The following is a 19,425-nucleotide window of genomic DNA, read 5'->3' as shown; positions in this document are numbered from 1 at the left end:
TCTTCTTTATATGTTGTGAGAAGGGGTATGCTAGACAGAAAAGTTCATGAGATTGACTGCAGCCTACTGTGAAGTAGTCCAGAAAGCAATGATGTTCTTACCTGTGAGGACAGCTTTAGCTGAAGGGTCTGCCAGGTCCAGGGCTGACTTTCCATCAGTGTTGCGGATGTTTGGATCAGCTCCGTGCTGCAGTAGTACTGTGCAGGGAAAGCAGAAGCAATATCTTATCTCAGGGATACACAGATTATTTACTGGTAAGACTCTCTTCGGCATTGTGTAAGAGTAAACATACATTGCACAGTTTTCCCTTGTATTCTTTTTCTCCTCCCCCAAAGTACTGCAGCAAAAGATCCTCGGCAGAGTGCAGATAAGTTGGCAACTTAAGATACAATAAGATCACATGACTTAGTATTAAAAACATGAAAATTATATTTTGATCATTTAGGATGCTGTAGTTGAACAGCACAAGAGCACATGCTAACAAATCTGCTAAAGCCTATTCTCATCTGGTTTTCACTGCCAGTAAGGCAGCTGCCATCTCTCCTTTTACTGCTGAATACCTTCTCCTACACTAACACACACCTTTTAGTGGCTCACTATCTACAAACAAATTGATCACAACATAGCTGGGCTCCAAAAGTGTAATTTGTTTAAAACGTTTGTATCCTGCATTAACTAAAATTCTAAGTGGCATACTGCATAGTTAAATAACCAACATCTTTATACTATAAATAAGAAATAAAAACAAATTTAAAAACACGAAAAACAAAATCATTTTAATAGTTAGGGAAAGCAACTACCCCTTCCAATATCCTTCAGACCTATCACAAACTACTAGATTTAAATATGAAAAATTACAACAAAAGAAAAAAAAATATTTTGCTCATTTATATTCCACTAGTCATAAAATTTCCAAGCAGAGTACAGGTGAAACAATTGCATTTAAAACAAATACACTAAAAGAAAGTACATTATGCAGCTAAAATCATAATTAAAGGAAATAAAACTAACCAATCATAGGATAGAGAGAGGATGGCTGTGTAATGAATTTCCTTTCACATACCAATACTAAGGTATTGACACTATTTTGGGTTCAGCTTTACTAGCTATCATTACAAAATAGAAGTCTTTTTTTCTTAAATCAATATATAAAACTAAATTCATCTAGTTTTATATATTTAACCTGGGCTCCCCTGAATGTCAAGCCCTGTGTTCTAACCAGTGGCCCTCCTTGGTCAGCTGTTACTGAATTTTTTTAAATTATAGAACAGGGCCAGTCCAGGTGTCACAGATGTTTACATAGTTACCAAAGGAGATATTTTCCACACAAGTAATACAGAAATACAAGCATGAACACATCTTATATACAGTTTCTCCCCATAAAAATTCACTACAAAAATTTAACTCCATTGCAATATAGTGCCAATGGTTGAAATGTACTAGTATCAATCGCATGAATAATAAAACAACTGTAAAAATAAACAGAACATGTTGCATGAATCACTGTGTCAGTTCTTCAGTGGGTATGCAACAGAAGTACTGCACTTAGTCACCAGAGATACTGTTCATAAATGAAAACAAATTTTTGGCTGTGCAAATCTCAAAAACAAGCACACGTCAGTGTTTATCACTATTCCTGCACCTCACCTTGCACGATTACATCATCATAAGTCTAATGATCTTTTATCACCCTGTACTGGTGGAAGAGAATAGAAAAGCAAGAGATATCAGAAGTCCTTGTACATGATGGAGAATGCCTTGTCAAACAAGTGGTGCTTTATCAGTGGGTTAAAGAGACAAACTGAAAATTCCCAGTTACAAACTGTGATTATAAATCCTATTCACTAGTATAACTTTATCTGAAATACCCAGATAATTATACCTGACAATCTACATTCACTGCAAAATATTCATCTAGAACAATGCTCCCCAACTGGTATGCCTTCAGATCTGATTAGGTGTGCTGTACAAAAAAAAAAGCCAACCACCACTGCCTGATACTCCAGTTAAGACCAGCATAGTGAAATTTATTCTTACCTACTAATTTTCTTTTCCTTGAATCCTGTTAGACCAGTCCAGATGAGTGAGCTATGTCCACCTACCAGCAGATGAAGGCAGAGAATGCTAAGAATTCAGTGACATCACCAAAGAAGAGGCAGTGCGACTCTGGAGCTTGCCAGTATATCATATTTTATCATTCCTACCTTACTAATTCCCTTATCTCTTATTTGTCCTGTTTGTCCTAATTAGATTGTAAGCTCTGTCAAGCAGGGACTGTCTCTTCATGTTCACATATACAGCGCTGCGCACACCTAGTATCACTATAGAAATGATAAGTAGTAGTAGTAGTATATCATTGCCAAAGCTGATCTTAAACACTTGAAAAATATTATAGATTAATCACATGGAAATCGTTTGAGATAAAATTTATAGCCTAGGATGATGGGTCCCCTGTTATGGAGGAACACCATGACTCAGCATAATGAAGCACCCAATGGGTCAACATTAGAGATCAGTCTTATAGACCACCTGTATCATTTTGCATCATCATCCTTGGACAACATCCACAGGTATCACCAGAATGAATCACCATCATAGATCCCATTCATGACTAACCAAAGAACATTAATAGTCCTTATTGACCATCTTTATGGATCTACATTACAGAGCAACCTTTCCATACAGGCAAACATTATAGATCCAGCCCCAGGACCCAGATGTTGCAGGACCAAGCAAGTCTTATTTCAAACCCCGCCAAACAGAGCAAATTGAAAGACCTCCCAAGATACCAAATACCACCACAAGAAAACATCCTCAACGAAGTCTTCTTGGGTGAGTCCTAGATTCAAAGAAAGAAAATGAACAGGTAAGAATAAATTTCATCTTCCTGCTAGACCAAACAAGTGGGATGCACAAAAGCTTTTAGGCCCAGGGTAGGAGGAAGACAACCTCTCACTGTAAACTGGGAGCGTTGATCCAACCAGACCTCAATCCAAACCAGTAAGCTGCATTGCTCCAGCCAAGCTAACTTTGATGACAGCCTTACCTTCGACTTGAAAACGTTAACCCATATTGCAGGGGTGGACAACCTCAGTCAGAGGGCTGCAACCCAGGCGGGTTTTTAGGATTTCCCTAATGAATATGCAGGAGATCTTTTTTGCACGCACTGCCTCCATTGTATACAAAGAGATCTCATGCATAGTCATTGGGGAAATCTCAAAAACCTGACTAGGATGCTACACTCAAGGATCAAGACTGCCCACCCCTGTCATTCTGCCGTAGCTCCCTAGAAATAAGAATAGCGGCAGGCAATTCTTGTCCTCAAGAGCCCCAGGTAGGTCAGGTTTTCAGGATATCCATAATGAATATGCACAAGATAGATTTGTCTACTAAGTAGGCAGTGCATGCAAATCTATATTCAAATCTAATGTTATGCATATTCATTGTGGATATCCTAAAAACCTGACCTTCCTGGGGCACTCAAGGACTGGAATTTCCTATCTCTGGTATAGAACACGTATCCCAACTTTCCTATGCTGTTTCCATGAACATGCCTAGCCCAAACAAGACAATCACAAGACCAATCAAGAGAAAATATCTTCAATCTCATGTAATACCTGCAGATCCACAAACTGGCCAGAGATACCATACAAGAAACCTAAAACAGCCAACTACTGTCCTACCCAAAGGCAAGGAGATGAAGCTGGGCCAAGCATCCCAAAACACTGCACTGGACAAGCACAAAGCCAAAAGGCTTAAACTTGGAACATCCCAGAACCATAAGCCCCAAGCAAGCTACACACAGAGACTCTCAAAAGGCCACAGACTGTAGGGTCCGAAACAGGACATCTTGCCAACTCCCCTAAATCCTGCTTTTGTTTCAGCGAGAAAGCAGAACCCGAAAAAGGAACAGAGTGTTGAGCAGAGACAACTAGAGCTCCACCTCAGCAACTACTTGCGAATCACAGGGAATAAAATGGGGGCTCCCAGGGACTCTCAAAAACAGCCCTTGGAGAAGCCTTACTGCAAACTACACAAGGAAGGAGAGCTCACCTGTCCCATAGACTTCAGCTATCCTATATGGTTCCCATAAACACACAGCTAGAACTAAGTGTCATGAGATCTATAAAGACCTGCTACTGAGCATCTTGGGAATTTAATAGTCCCACTAATAAAAAATCTCATGGAACCTAAAGGTACACAAAGAGCCAACCTTCAGATAGCTGAGAACTGTGCACCAAAAGTCACCGGAAGTGACAAACTAGTGTGCTAAACAGACTGAAGAAACTTCAGCACTGCCCATGCTCTTCAACTGCCCAAACTCTGCCAGCATAATGCCTACACCAGCAGACAGGTGAACCCTGATGTACCTCTTCGTAGAAGGAAAAATGGAGAAAATGGCCATAGGTGTATAGCAAGACAGTTAGGTCAAGTACCAAGCCCTATAAATTTCAAATTATTTTCTTACATGTAAACAGTTAAAAGGCAAGATTGAATCTATGATCTGTTAGTTGGGAGGATGCTATCTTACAAGAGGAACTATCCCACTCCTCCTTACAAATGAACCATACCCAGGAAGGCAGGTATGAGAGATCCAAACTCTGGGAATAAGAAGACAGGCCCAGGATCATTCTCCTTGAAGTTCTCAGGTCTAGGCGTTTCCCGCCTTCTGAGGGCATTTGCGTAGAAAATGACCAGTCTGTCTGCAATAAAGACAGAGGATGTTGAGTCGACTACGGGACCTCTCCTGCTCCGATAAACGGTAATGGTCAAGCACCATGGATTCATCAGATTTCTCCGGTGAGGAATCCGGATTAGGAGGCGGTAGCGGGGGGGGGGGGGGGGGGGAGTCGCTGGAAGCGAGGAGGCCGCCGCTGGGCAACACGTTCTTCAGCCCTCTCCTGGAATCAAATGTCAATTCGCATGCATAAGGCTATAAAGTTCATCGAGGGTGGTCGGTTGGTCCCGCCAGCTCATCCTTGCCAAAACATGGAAGTTAGGGCTTCTTGATTCCAACGCAACTCTGAAGCAAGAGTCCACAAACTAACTGCGTAAGCCCCTACGGATAGGGTTCCTTGTTGGAGCCGGAGGAGCTCACTAGCGACTGAAGAGGGACGTTCAGGCTCGTCAAACACCATCCTGAAATGATGAAGGAAAGCTGTAAGATCTGTAAGGATAGAATCATGTTGTTCCCATAGGGGAGAAGCCCAAGCTAGGGCTTGACCCGATAATAGAGATATGATGTAGACTACCTTAATGTGGTCCATGGGGAAAGACGCCGGCTACAGCTCAAAACGCATAAGGCACTGGTTAAGGAAGCCTCGACAGGCCGTGGGAAATCCATCAATACAAGGTGGTTCAGGAACCTGGAGTAGCAAACCTGCTGGAATGGGTGCAGAAGCACCGACCAGTGGCCCTGCTGTTCAGTGCTGAGCCCGGATAGCAGAAAGCTGGGAACAGACATCTTGGAGAACTCCCGATAACTGATGCAGTTGGGACTGCTGCTGTCGTACCATCTGCTCTAGGTCAGGTAGGTCGGGCTTGTTTGACGAGTTCATGGCCTCAGCTATCTGTCACAATGTTGGGAGTAGAAGTGAGCCCTTGTGCTGATCAAAGAACCAGCAGTCAGAAACCCAACGCTTCACCTGCGGTGACCACCGTTCCCCAGCGATTGAGCCCCTGGGTTCAGGTGGTCAACAGGACTTAGGAAGTCAGGCGAGGAAGAGAAGGCGAAGACAGAAGGAGGCGAAGACAAAGCAGAGCAGAAGACAGTACCAGACAGAAGTCAGGTCAGGCAGCGATCCAGCAGAGGTCAGGTCCAGGCAGAAGTCAGGTCAACAGATCAGCAACAAGATAAACGCACCAGAAACCAAGAAGGTTGTAGCTGAGGCAATAAAGTAGGGAGAAGTTCCTGGTTTTAAAGTGAAGGCGTCTGACATCAGAGTAGGCGCACCCAAAGTGTAGGCACGCCCAAAGTGTGGGAGTCAGAAGGGAAGTATACAGTTCTTTGAGGGGAGAAGGCTTGGCTCCAATCTTGATGTCTCAGGTACACGACATTTTGTACCTGGAACAATAAAGAATTAAGTGACTTGCACAGGGTCATAAGGAGCTGCAGTGGGAACTGAACCCAGTTCTCCAGGATATCAAGTCTGCTGCACTGACTACTAGGATATTACTCCACCCAGTGCCCAGTACTTAAGTCTAGGGTCAATACGTTACCATTTTTGCTTTCTCAGTTGGCCAATCCATCTCCAAGGAGGTAATCTCTCTGAGAATACAGAAACAGCCCTTTCTTCCTATAGCTGGTGACAACAGTGGGATACTCCAGTACTCTAACCATTGCCCAGAACCTTCAGCTGTTCCACCAGACCATGGTTAAGGTCCATACTAATAAGAACACAAGGCAGGTCCTGAAGGTAAAGTGATAAACACCCTACATGCTCCATAAGCACACCATTTTTTTCTTTGAAGCTGATCTAATCAAAGACACCTCCTGGAAACTATGTATGGCAATAATAAGAAGCCAACTCCACAGGCTGTCCACCCCTATTCCCTGCGAGGAGGAAAACTGGGGAAAGGGAGAGAAAGAGAGAGACTGAACCAAGAGTAAGAGACTACCTGTTGGAGCTTAACAGAACTGAGCACCAGAAGCATCCTAGCTACTCCATACCTAGGAGGGGAACCAGAGCCTTTGAACCCTACCAGACTAACAATCCAAGGGGAAAAAAAGTGGTAGGAAAAAAACCTGCATGCTCACTAACACTGGGTGCAAGGTGGTCTCGCATTGGCTGCCTCTCTTTTTCTGTTAAGGCAGGGGGGGGGGGGAGAGGGGGGACCCACATCTCAGAGCAACCTTGAGAAAGAATCCAGGTAAGAGACCCACACATCAGAGAACATTAAACAGTCTCTAAACCATGCAAAAGGAACTTATGGCCCTGATCATCATCCAAGACACAAAATGCACAGGAAGACCTTAGGTGATCTAAAACGGTGACACTCCTGCACATGGGAACCTGACTAAAGAATACTGACCAAAAGCCATCGGGTGTCAGTTAAGTGCACAACTTCTTCTACTTCATAAATTGCATTAAGAATTTTTGAGCAAAACTATTCTAAAAATATATGGTCAAAAAAGTTAGACCTTTTTTCAGAAATAAAAAAAGTAAATAGTTATTTTAACAAAGGATGAATAAAGTATGACAAAATATATTAAAATAAAAGCAAAGTTACAAGGTTTTTATGACCAATGATGAATACCACAACCCCAGCTAAAGACGCTGAAATTAAAGTAGGTGTTTGGGTGTTTTGAGGCCTTTTCCTTGTTTTTACATTTTTTTCTATTATTGCAAAAGTATTACTGGACTCTTCATCACATTGTTTGGTCAGTCTGTGATAGCGACAACATCTAAATCTGCCTCTATGTATGTTGATAGTGTAATCCACCTAGAAGACTGTTGACAGAGCAGAATATAAGTTTTTAAAGGGTAGATAGCATGGATGGGCAGACTGGCTAAGCCATATGGTCTTTATCTACCTTCATTTTTCTCTGTTGCTATGTTTCTATGATTGTTGCAATGCAAGCAATTTTGTATTTTCAAAACTGTGCATGTTTAGTCTGAAACTGTACCTACAGGGGAATGAAGCAATGCATTCCTAGATGAATGTACATGTGCTGAGCTCCTGCAAGCCATCAAATAAGTCTTCTTTAAACAACCCCTTTCTGTTCCCTGATGACAAAAATGCTGATTAAAAGAGAGAGTGGCACTTGCTGAGTATATGCCCTAGGGTTCAGCCAGACTGCAACATTTTTTTTTCATCTTGCCAAAGTTTCTACTAAGAAGTCAGTGCTAGAGGACATGATGGCACTTGCCAAGAGCAGCGAGCCACTGGAGAAGCTGAAGGCCTCTTGTCTATCCCTATCTCCAGAGAAGTTCTCCTTGCAAACAGATACCAGCCTTAATGAGTCTCTGCAGATTGTGGTAAATAAGGCCACTCAACTGGTCTACAGAGAACATAAGACCATGGTCTCAAGCAGATACAGAAGCTTGGAACATGGGCAACGCGCCCATGATTACCGTGCAAAAAAATAGTGTTCCTATGAAGTGCTTTAAGAAAAGAACATAAAAACATAATAGCCATACTTGATCAGACCAATGGTACATCTAGCCCAGTATCCTGCTGCCAACAGTGGCCAATTCATGTCACAAGTACCTGACAATCTCAAACAGTAGCAAGATTCCATGCTACTAACCCAAGGGACAAGCAGTGGCTTCCCCAAGTCTCTCTCAATAGTAGACTATGGACTTTTCCTCTAAGAACTCCAGAAAAGCTATACCAAGACTATAGTCCATCTGTTTAATTACGTGATCTTGAAATAGAAGTTATCGAAGCAATTCAAGCACAACTGACTTGCCCTTATCAGCTGAAAGCTTTTATCTGCACTTTTTTTTTTTTTTGCAAACATATTTACCCTGGCCACCAGAACACTCATAGCCCACATGCCTCTCCACTGAAAGATGGGACTTTTCCAGGTACAGGTGATCCTTCACTTATATTTTGGAAAATGATATTGTATAATAACAGCTGCCTGAAGACTGGCTTGAATACCTATCAGAACTCCCACATCTTTATTTTTCAGTCTCCCCCCTCTGTCAAAATCAAATGCAAAAGAATAGTTTTCAGAACTCAAAAGAGATCACCACATACTTATGCTATATCCCACCAAGCTTGTCACAACAAATGGCATACCTAAGTTTTGAGAGTCAGCCTGGCAGAGACATTTCTGAAAATATAAGGGCAGTCATTCTGATCAGCCGACATCACATTACATAACAAAACAAGTTTATATTCTACCACCACCACAGTTCTAAGCAGATCACAAAATAATGTAACTGAACATTGGAAATTGTAGGTTAAATAATAAAAATCAATTAAATTACTTATCCGTTAATAAATATACACAAAACAAGTATACCTTAAAATATTTCCTAAAAAGTGAGTGATATTTAATCTCCCTAACCTCTTCAGGTAGAGTTCCAAATCTGGGCAGTTTGATATGATATTGTCATTGTATAACTGACATTGAGTTGGTTAAGGGTAATGTAAAATACTTTCATCTCGTACTCAACCTCCTAGTAGGAAAGCAGATAATATCCATCAAATAAGGTATTTCCAGCTAAAATATTATACACAATTGAACAAAATTTAAACTGTTTTCTAGCTAAAACTGGTTACAAAATAAACCCCTTTTTCCTTCCTCCCAAAACGGTTTACCCTTCATTTAATAGAAAGCTCACAGAGAAGTTGGCATGCTGCTTTATAGTCCAGGTCCTATCTTTCCCTATCTGTTTTGTTTTTAATTTTGACATCTATTTGTTTTTTCTGTTACCTTGTTCTCCTAAATCTCTTCCTCCTACAGTGCCCTTTATTCTTCCATAGCCTTACCTGCTGTATTATTTTATATTATTTGCTTCTATATTTACATTAGACACTGTACTGGTTTCTGGCTCCTGACTTCATCATTCTTATTTCTTTATCTAGCACCAGAAATATGATCAGAGATTGCGGACTCTTGGCTGTTTGCAGACCTTTTATACCTTCAACAGTGTGCTGCTTCTAATATCCCAGCAGAGATATGATCTTGTACACCTGAAGAAATTCTGTGCAAAAAAAATTAAAATATTGAGCGAGTATTTTAAAACTATGCAAAATACAATAGCATCTGTCTCTGAATAGCAATTTAAACATCATGGCAGAAAAGATTTTACTCAAAGATACAACATTTTCAAGTTCTTGGCGCAGAATTTCCCCAGGAGTACTGTAACAGCGCACCATAAATAGGGCTTCTGACTTTGTGATTTTTATTTCAGCAATCCACTGAGTCCAGGGGGAGTTATGAGCTTCAGGCAGTGCTGACTTCTTACAGCAATGCAGTGGTGTTCATAATTGTTGCTACAAATGTCAGCAGTTGAAAAGAGAACTGGTGCTACCTAGAATTCCTGTTGGCTGCACAGACTGTCAAAATGAAAAGTACATGAAATACAAAGCCCAAACCAAAAGGCTATAGATCACTTCCCTATACATACATAAATACACAAATACGCCTTCCCTGAGACCTTCCCCTAGCTCAGCATTCTTCAAATATGCTCTCTCAGCTCATCTTTCCCCCCTAAACTTTCTCCCTCACATAGACCCTTCCTCACCCAATTCTTCATCCTACACATTCCTGCTTACTCAGTCTCCACGGAGTCATGTGCCCTCTTCACTCATCACCCCTTGCTCAGTTCTCCTTCCACACATTTCCTTTTACCCTCTGTTGTTCCAAATTCCACCCCCCATACATACACCCCCCCCCCCCCATCTCTCGACTCTTCCAGTCCATTCCCTCTTCTATATACCCCTTACCCTCTGTTAAGCCAGCTCCCTCACCCATCCCCACACTCACTTCCTACCCTCCTTTACCCCAACAGGTCATTTTCATACATTCCCTTACCTCCTCTGTTCTCAGTTCTTCTCCCAACCTTCAAATCCCCTACCCCTAGCTCCCCAAGTTCATCTCTCCTTCCACACATGACCCATTATCCACTTCCTCCTCCCACCCACCACCTGTATTCCCCTTAGCCCTTTGCTCCTTCCCCAGCTTCTCACCCCAGCCTCCATTTCTCCATGGCATAATCACTGTTGCACAGTGCAGTTGACTGATTCACAAATTGCTGCTTCCATATTATTCCTCCACTGTGCAGCCCTAGCAAAATGCAATCAGCGGTGCCTAAAATACTGTGCTGTTCTCAAAATCTTCTAAGGACAGCACAGGATTTGGAATTGCATTGACAACATTCTGAGAGCTGTGTGGTGCCAGAATGCCATGGCAGCAGCTGAATTTGAACAATGGCTCCACCTCCCATCAACTCAAGGTAAATTGTGCACAGAATTTAATTATTGCAGAATCTACAAAGTGCAATTACACAGAATTGCCCTAGTAGTAATCCCAATTTCCTATCTTACCAGTGGACCAGCACTTCTTACCATCAAAAGAAGACCTACTGCCAAATGCCCTATGCAGCCAGTCTATTGCTGCTGATTGACAAGAATTCTAGTCAGGCCACAGGACAGTTCTTGCAACCACAACAGCTCCATAAGCAATGCACTGGGTACTTTATTTCTGTAAATATGCCAATGTCTCTCAAACTTTAACTAGGTCTGTATCAAAAGGTACAACTGAGAGGTAACAGAAAAACCTGTTATTCCTTATTCTTGATTTTGTGTTCTAGCAGAAGGCTGTATAGCCTATTCCTCTGGCTCTTGCTCTTCATGCTTTCTTGGGATGCAAGTAGTGGGTCCCAAGGGTATTCTCATATACCTATTCAGTTCAGCAACATGTGGTGGGCACCTAGGAGAACATAGCTGGCATTTTTTTGTTGTTGTTGTTGCTGCTTAGATTCAAAAGCACATTTTCCTTCCCTTTTTCGCCACCTCTAATATATGCTTGCTAACTGTGCCCTGTGAGTAGTCACCTGTGCAACAGTTTTACTTGAGTTAAAGTTTTAGTGAGTTAGGCAGTTAAATTTAATTCGATTTTCTCAAAAGTGTAGAAAAACAGGAAACTAAACAAACCAATTTCTTTTCACCTATGTCGTTTGCAGGCTTCTTCATTTTGTAACAGTAGATAAAGACCTAAATGGTCCATCCAGTCTGCCCAACGGTCACATTCATTCTCAATTCAAGATTAAATCAATAATGAACGTGATATTATTAACTTGATCATGGTCTTTGTTGTTTCTGGGACAGACCATAAAAGTCCGCCCGGCTCTGTCCTTTGAGTTGTCGTCAAAACTCTCTCCAGCCTATCCAAATCTATCTTGTCATTCTGTACTTCACATTGAATTTTAATTTCCAAACATTAGACCATTCTTCTAACCTTTGCAGATCCTTTTCATGTTTTCCACTCCTTCCAGGGTCTCCACTCTTTTACAAATCTTGGTATCATCCACAAAAAGGCAAACCATACCTTCTAACCCTTCGGCAATGTCGTTCACAAATCTACGGAACAGAATCAGCCCCAGCACCGATCCTTGAGGCACTCCACTACTCATCATTCCTTCCTCAGAGTGAATTCCACAAAACACCACCTTCTGGCATCTTGTCTGTCAAACAGTTCCTAACCCAGTTCGCCACTTTGGGTCCTAATTTCAGTCTGTCAAGTTTATTCAAGAGACTCCTATGCAGACCAGTGTCAAACGTTTTGTTGAAATCGTAGATTACATCTAGCACACGCCATCAATCCAATTCTCTGGTCACCCAGTCAAACAATGGTAAAATTATGTATCATACCTGATAATTTTCTTTCCATTAATCATAGCTGATCAATCCATAGACTGGTGGGTTGTGTCCATCTACCAGCAGGTGGAGATAGAGAGCAAACTTTTGCCTCCCTATACAGTGGTGGAAATAAGTATTTGATCCCTTGCTGATTTTGTAAGTTTGCCCACTGACAAAGACATGAGCAGCCCATAATTGAAGGGTAGGTTATTGGTAACAGTGAGAGATAGCACATCACAAATTAAATTCGGAAAATCACATTGTGGAAAGTATATGAATTTATTTGCATTCTGCAGAGGGAAATAAGTATTTGATCCCCCACCAACCAGTAAGAGATCTGGCCCCTACAGACCAGGTAGATGCTCCAAATCAACTCGTTACCTGCATGACAGACAGCTGTCGGCAATGGTCACCTGTATGAAAGACACCTGTCCACAGACTCAGTGAATCAGTCAGACTCTAACCTCTACAAAATGGCCAAGAGCAAGGAGCTGTCTAAGGATGTCAGGGACAAGATCATTATTATTATTAACATTTGTATAGCGCTACCAGACGCACGCAGCGCTGAACACCCGACACAGAGAGACAGTCCCTGCTCGATAGAGCTTACAATCTAAAAATACAGACAGACAAGACAATTAAGGGCGAGGAAAGTACTGGGTGAGAAGGAACAAGGATAGGGGAATTGAGTAGTGGTTAGGAGCCAAAAGCAGTGGTGAAAAGGTGGGTTTTCAGCATAGATTTGAAAACAGGTAGAGACGGAGCTAGGCGTACAGGCTCAGGAAGTCCATTCCAGGCATAAGGTGCCGCGAGGGAAAAGGAACGAAGCCTGGAATTAGCAGTGGAGGAGAAGGGGGACGACAAGAGAGATTTGTCCAGCGAGCGGAGATTACGGGGAGGAATGTAGGGAGAGATGAGAGAGGGGAGGTAATGGGGGGGCTGCAGTTTATAAAATGGGTTATCGGTAACAAACAAGCAGTTTATCTAGGGAAAAAAGTATTACTCTGGTTTCCTTAGCCTATAATAAAAATGGTCTTATACATCTTTTAAGTTAGTATATGATCTGCCCAATGCACCTGCACAAGGCTGGAATGGGCTACAAAACCATCAGTAAGACGCTGGGCGAGAAGGAGACAACTGTTGGTGCCATAGTAAGAAAATGGAAGTAGTACAAAATGACTGTCAATCGACAAAGATCTGGGGCTCCACGCAAAATCTCACCTCGTGGGGTATCCTTGATCATGAGGAAGGTTAGAAATCAGCCTACAACTACAAGGGGGGAACTTGTCAATGATCTCAAGGCAGCTGGGACCACTGTCACCACGAAAACCATTGGTAACACATTACGACATAACGGATTGCAATCCTGCAGTGCCCGCAAGGTCCCCCTGCTCCGGAAGGCACATGTGACGGCCCGTCTGAAGTTTGCCAGTGAACACCTGGATGATGCCGAGAGTGATTGGGAGAAGGTGCTGTGGTCAGATGAGACAAAAATTGAGCTCTTTGGCATGAACTCAACTCGCCGTGTTTGGAGGAAGAGAAATGCTGCCTATGACCCAAAGAACACCGTCCCCACTGTCAAGCATGGAGGTGGAAATGTTATGTTTTGGGGGTGTTTCTCTGCTAAGGGCACAGGACTACTTCACCGCATCAATGGGAGAATGGATGGGGCCATGTACCGTACAATTCTGCGTGACAACCTCCTTCCCTCCGCCAGGGCCTTAAAAATGGGTCGTGGCTGGGTCTTCCAGCACGACAATGACCCAAAACATACAGCCAAGGCAACAAAGGAGTGGCTCAGGAAGAAGCACATTAGGGTCATGGAGTGGCCTAGCCAGTCACCAGACCTTAATCCCATTGAAAACTTATGGAGGGAGCTGAAGCTGCGAGTTGCCAAGCGACAGCCCAGAACTCTTAATGATTTAGAGATGATCTGCAAAGAGGAGTGGACCAAAATTCCTCCTGACATGTGTGCAAACCTCATCATCAACTACAGAAGACGTCTGACCGCTGTGCTTGCCAACAAGGGTTTTGCCACCAAGTATTAGGTCTTGTTTGCCAGAGGGATTAAATACTTATTTCCCTCTGCAGAATGCAAATAAATTCATATACTTTCCACAATGTGATTTTCCGGATTTAATTTGTGATGTGCTATCTCTCACTGTTACCAATAACCTACCCTTCAATTATGGGCTGCTCATGTCTTTGTCAGTGGGCAAACTTACAAAATCAGCAAGGGATCAAATACTTATTTCCACCACTGTATGTGGTCATGTGCTGCCGGAAACTCCTCAGTATGTCGATATCAAAGCTCCATCCGCAGGACTCAGCACTTAGAGAATTACACCCACAAAGGGACACTCTGCCCAGCTCACCACCGCCAAAACGGGGGAGGGGAATTAACCCAGCTCATCCCCACACAAGTGGGGGAGGGGAATCCGTCCAGCTCATCCCCGCGGAGCGGGGGAGGGACACCACCCCGCCGATGCGGGGGGATCTGGCTTATCCTGCAACCGCAACCGCGGGAGGAGCTGACTGACCCTAACACCGCCGAAGCGGGAGGGGTACAAAGCTGCCCTACAGCCGCACGAAGCGGGAGGGAGTGCCGGCAGAATTTAAGTCTCAATCCAGCCCCGTAAAACGGAGGGGAGAGGAATGCAGCAGCTCACTGTAACACAAACTCGTCTCAACTCTTGAAGAATCCAAGTGAAAAAACTTGAACACGAAGTCCTCCTGAAGTAACTGAAGATTAAACTTGAACCTAAGATTCAACCAGAATAAAACAGTACAGATATCTGGGAGGGGCTATGGATTGATCAGCTATGATTAATGGAAAGAAAATTATCAGGTATGATACATAATTTTACCTTCCATATCATCAAGCTGATCAATCCATAGACTGGTGGGATGTACCGAAGCAGTACTCACCCAGGGCGGGACATAGAAATCCCTGACCGCAACACTGAAGCTCCAAACCGGGCCTCCGCCCGAGCAGCCACAGTCAAGCGGTAATGCTTGGAGAATGTATGGGCCGATGCCCAAGTTGCCGCCTTGCATATCTCTGCCAAGGAGACGGACCCGGCCTCTGCCATCGAGGCCGCCTGAGCTCTAGTGGAATGAGCCTTCAGCTGGATAGGCGGCACCTTCCCCGCGGCCACATAAGCCGCTGCAAAGGCTTCCTTGACCCATCTTGCCACTGTAGGCTTAGCAGCCTGCAGACCCTTACGAGGACCTGCAAACAGGACAAACAGATGATCCGATTTCCGGAAATCATTGGTCACTTCCAAGTATCTGATGATGACACATCTCACATCCAGATATTTAAGAGCAGAGTATTCCTCTGGGTAGTCCTCCCTACGAAAGGAAGGGAGACAGAGCTGCTGATTCACATGGAAGCGAGAAACAATCTTGGGCAGGAAGGAAGGCACTGTGCGAATAGTCACTCCTGCCTCAGTGAACTGCAGAAAAGGCTCTCAACATGAGAGTGCCTGGAGCTCGGAAACTCTTCTGGCTGGTGATAGCCACCAAAAAGACTGCTTTCAACGTCAGGTCTTTCAGAGATGCCCTCGACAAGGGTGGCGGCTTCTGCAATGCTCTTAGCACCAGGTTGAGATTCCACGCAGGCACCACCGAGTGAAGAGGAGGGCGCAGGTGATTAACTCCCTTGAGAAAGCGCACCACATCTGGCTGCGAAGCCAGGGAAACACCCTTCAGTCGGCCCCTGAAGCAAGTCAGAGCCGCTACCTGGACTTTAAGGGAACTGAGCGACAGGCCTTTCTCCAGACCTTCTTGCAGGAACGCCAACACTGAAGAAATTGGAGCAGTGAAGGGAGAAAGTGAGCCTGCTTCACACCACGCTGCAAAGATATGCCAAACCCTGGCGTAAGCAGTAGAAGTAGAGCGCTTCCGAGCTCTCAGCATAGTGGCGATGACCTTGTCTGAGAAGCCCTTCTTTCTCAGACGCTGCCGCTCAATAGCCAGGCCGTAAGACCAAAGGGGGAGGGATCCTCCATCACCACGGGACCCTGATGCAACAGGCCCTGCTCCACTGGCAGCCGCAGAGGATCGTCGACTGAGAGCCTGATCAAGTCCGCATACCAGGGACGTCTGGGCCAATCCGGACCCACCAGGATTAACCGGCCCGGATGCTTTGCCACCCGGTCTAACACCCTGCCCAACATGGGCCAGGGCGGGAACACATAGAGAAGCTCTTGTGTTGGCCACTGTTGGAGAAGAGCATCTACTCCCAGGGATCGAGGGTCCCGTCCTCTGCTGAAAAAGCGCGGCACGGCAATTGGCCGATGACGCCATCAGATCTAGGCTCGGCTGGCCCCAGCGCTTCGTGATGTCCAAGAACGCCTGAGCAGATAGCTGCCACTCTCCGGGCTCCAAGGTATGGCGACTGAGAAAGTCCGCCTTGACATTCATGACTCCGGCAATGTGGGCCGCTGACAGCTGTTCCAGGTTCGCTTCCGCCCACTGGCATAGATTCATGGCCTCCTTGGCTAGAGGGGCGCTCTTGGTACCTACCTGGCGGTTGACATAGGCCACAGCCGTGGCATTGTCCGACAGGACCCGTACTGGCTTCAACGCCAGTACCGGGATGAACTCCAAAAGAGCCAACCGAATGGCTCTGAGTTCCAGGAGGTTGATAGACCACTTTGCCTCTGCAGGAGACCAGAGCCCCTGCGCTGTCCTTCCCAAGCAGTGGGCTCCCCAGCCCGACAAAGAGGCGTCCGTCGTGACGACAATCCACTCCGGGGTCACCAGAGGCATTCCCGCAGACAACTTGTCTGTCTGCATCCACCAGCTCAGCGCCTTGCGCACTGCTGGGTCCAAGGGAAGGTGCACAGCATAATCCTCCGACATCGGAGTCCAGCGCTGCAGCAGAGAGTGTTGTAGTGGTCTCATATGAGCCCTGGCCCAGGGCACTACTTCCATCGTGGCCGTCATAGAGCCCAACAGCTGCACATAGTCCCAAGCCCGAAGAGGAGAGGCTACTAGGAACTGGTCCACCTGAGCCTGAAGTTTGACAATCCGATTGTCTGGCAGGAACACTCTGCCCACTTGGGTGTCGAATCGAACTCCCAGATACTCCAGGGACTGAGTCGGGCGCAGCTGGCTCTTCTCCCAGTTGATGATCCATCCCAGGGAGCTCAAAAGAGCAACTACCCGGTCCACAGCTTTGCCGCACTCTGCATAAGAGGGGGCTCGGATCAACCAGTCGTCCAGATAAGGATGGACTTGTACTCCTTCCTTTCGCAGGAAGGCCGCTATGACCACCATTACTTTGGAAAAGGTCCGCGGAGCAGTAGCCAACCCGAAAGGGAGGGCTCTGAACTGGAAGTGTCGTCCCAGGACTGCAAAACGCAGAAAGCGTTGATGAGGAGGCCAGATGGGAATATGCAGGTACGCTTCCTTGATGTCCAAGGAAGCCAAGAACTCTCCTGCCTTCACTGCCGCTATAACAGAGCGGAGAGTCTCCATGCGAAAGTGCCGCACTTTCAGGGCCCGATTGACCCCTTTGAGGTCGAGGATAGGCCGGACAGAACCTCCTTTCTTTGGCACCACAAAGTAAATGGAGTAACGTCCCTTGCCAATCTGATTTTCTGGCACCGGAACGACCGCACCCAGGCGGATCAGGTTGTCCAAGGTCTGCTGCACTGCCACAGCTTTGACCGGAGACTTGCAGGGAGAGAGTACAAACCCGTCTCTTAAGGGTCGGCAGAACTCTAGCTTGTAGCCGTCTCTGATGACTTCCAGCACCCAAGCGTCTGAAGTTATTGTGGTCCACTCGCCCAGAAACGAGGACAGCCATCCTCCAATCTGCACTGGGGCGTGGACCAAGGCCCCGTCATTGGGTACGAGACCCTGGGGGAGGACCGGAGGGAGCACCTCCGGGACGGCGGTCTCTGCGAAAGGAATGCTGCTTGGGGGAGAAATTCCTCTTGAAGGAAGAGGGGGCAGAGGAGCTCGACCTGCCCGGGCGGTACCGACGGGCTTCCTGAAACCGTCCTCTGGAGGTACCGGGGCGAGTACTAGCCCGAGCCCTGACCTCTGGTAACTTCTTGCCCTTAGACGTGCCGAGATCGGTCACGATTTTGTCCAGCTCGACCCCAAAGAGCAGCTTGCCTTTAAAAGGCAATCTAGCCAGGCGGGATTTAGAGGCGTGGTCAGCAAACCAATGCTTCAGCCAAAGCCACCGCCGCGCAGAGACTGTCTGAGCCATACCTTTAGCCAAGACTCTCAAGACATCATACAGTAAGTCTGCCAAATAAGCCAAGCCCGACTCCAGGGCCGGCCAATCAGCCCTCAAGGAAGGATCCGAGGGGGAAGCCCGCTGCACTATCGTCAGGCACGCCCTGGCCACATAAGAGCCGCAAACTGAGGCCTGCAAACTTAAGGCAGCCGCCTCGAAGGACGACCTTAAGGCCGCCTCCAATCTTCTGTCTTGGGCGTCCTTTAGGGCCGTGCCACCTTCCACCGGCAACGCAGTTTTCTTAGTCACCGCAGTGATTAAAGAATCCACGGTAGGCCAAAGAAAGGCCTCCCGTTCACTTTCAGGCAAAGGATAGAGGCGGGACATAGCCCTAGCCACTTTGAGGCTCGCTTCCGGGACATCCCATTGAGCCGAAATTAAGGTGTGCATGGCATCATGCACGTGGAAGGTTCTAGGCGGGCGCTTCGTCCCCAGCATAATGGCAGAGCCAATAGGGGCTGAGGGAGAGACGTCCTCCGGAGAGGAAATCTTCAAAATGCCCATGGCCTGCACTAACAGGTTGGGCAAATCCTCTGAGCTAAAAAGCCGCGCTGCAGAGGGGTCATCCGCTCCAACCGAGCGGGGATCCGTCTCCTCCAAGGAATCCGCAAAGGACCGTTGGGAGAACTCAGATACGCTGCCCTCATCTACATCGGAGGAGACAAAGTCCTCCAAGGCCTGGGAATCAACCCGAGGGCGTTTACCTCCGGGGACCTCAACCTCTTTACCAGACGAGGAAGCAGGGGCAGCGTTTTGCATAAGGAAGGCCTGATGCAGCAGCAAAACAAACTCGGGGGAGAAACCCCCCCAGACTGTGCACCTCCGCAGCCTGGGCTACAGCCCTAGAC

General features: G+C 45.9%; 1 protein-coding gene across 1 annotated transcript in view; it reads right to left on the bottom strand.

Moving 5' to 3' along the window:
* Positions 1-19,425, bottom strand: part of TNKS (tankyrase) — a 505,381-nt gene that overhangs the window by 419,169 nt on the left and 66,787 nt on the right. Inside the window, exon 3 of the mRNA XM_030194488.1 lies at positions 102-197. Within this exon, the coding sequence (XP_030050348.1) occupies positions 102-197 (96 nt within the window). The remainder of the gene's footprint in view (positions 1-101; positions 198-19,425) is intronic.

Source organism: Microcaecilia unicolor, chromosome 2 (assembly GCF_901765095.1).
Source record: "Microcaecilia unicolor chromosome 2, aMicUni1.1, whole genome shotgun sequence".
NCBI lineage: Eukaryota > Metazoa > Chordata > Amphibia > Gymnophiona > Siphonopidae > Microcaecilia > Microcaecilia unicolor.
Note: the sequence above shows the minus strand (reverse complement) of the source record. Positions and strands in the feature narration are given on the sequence as shown.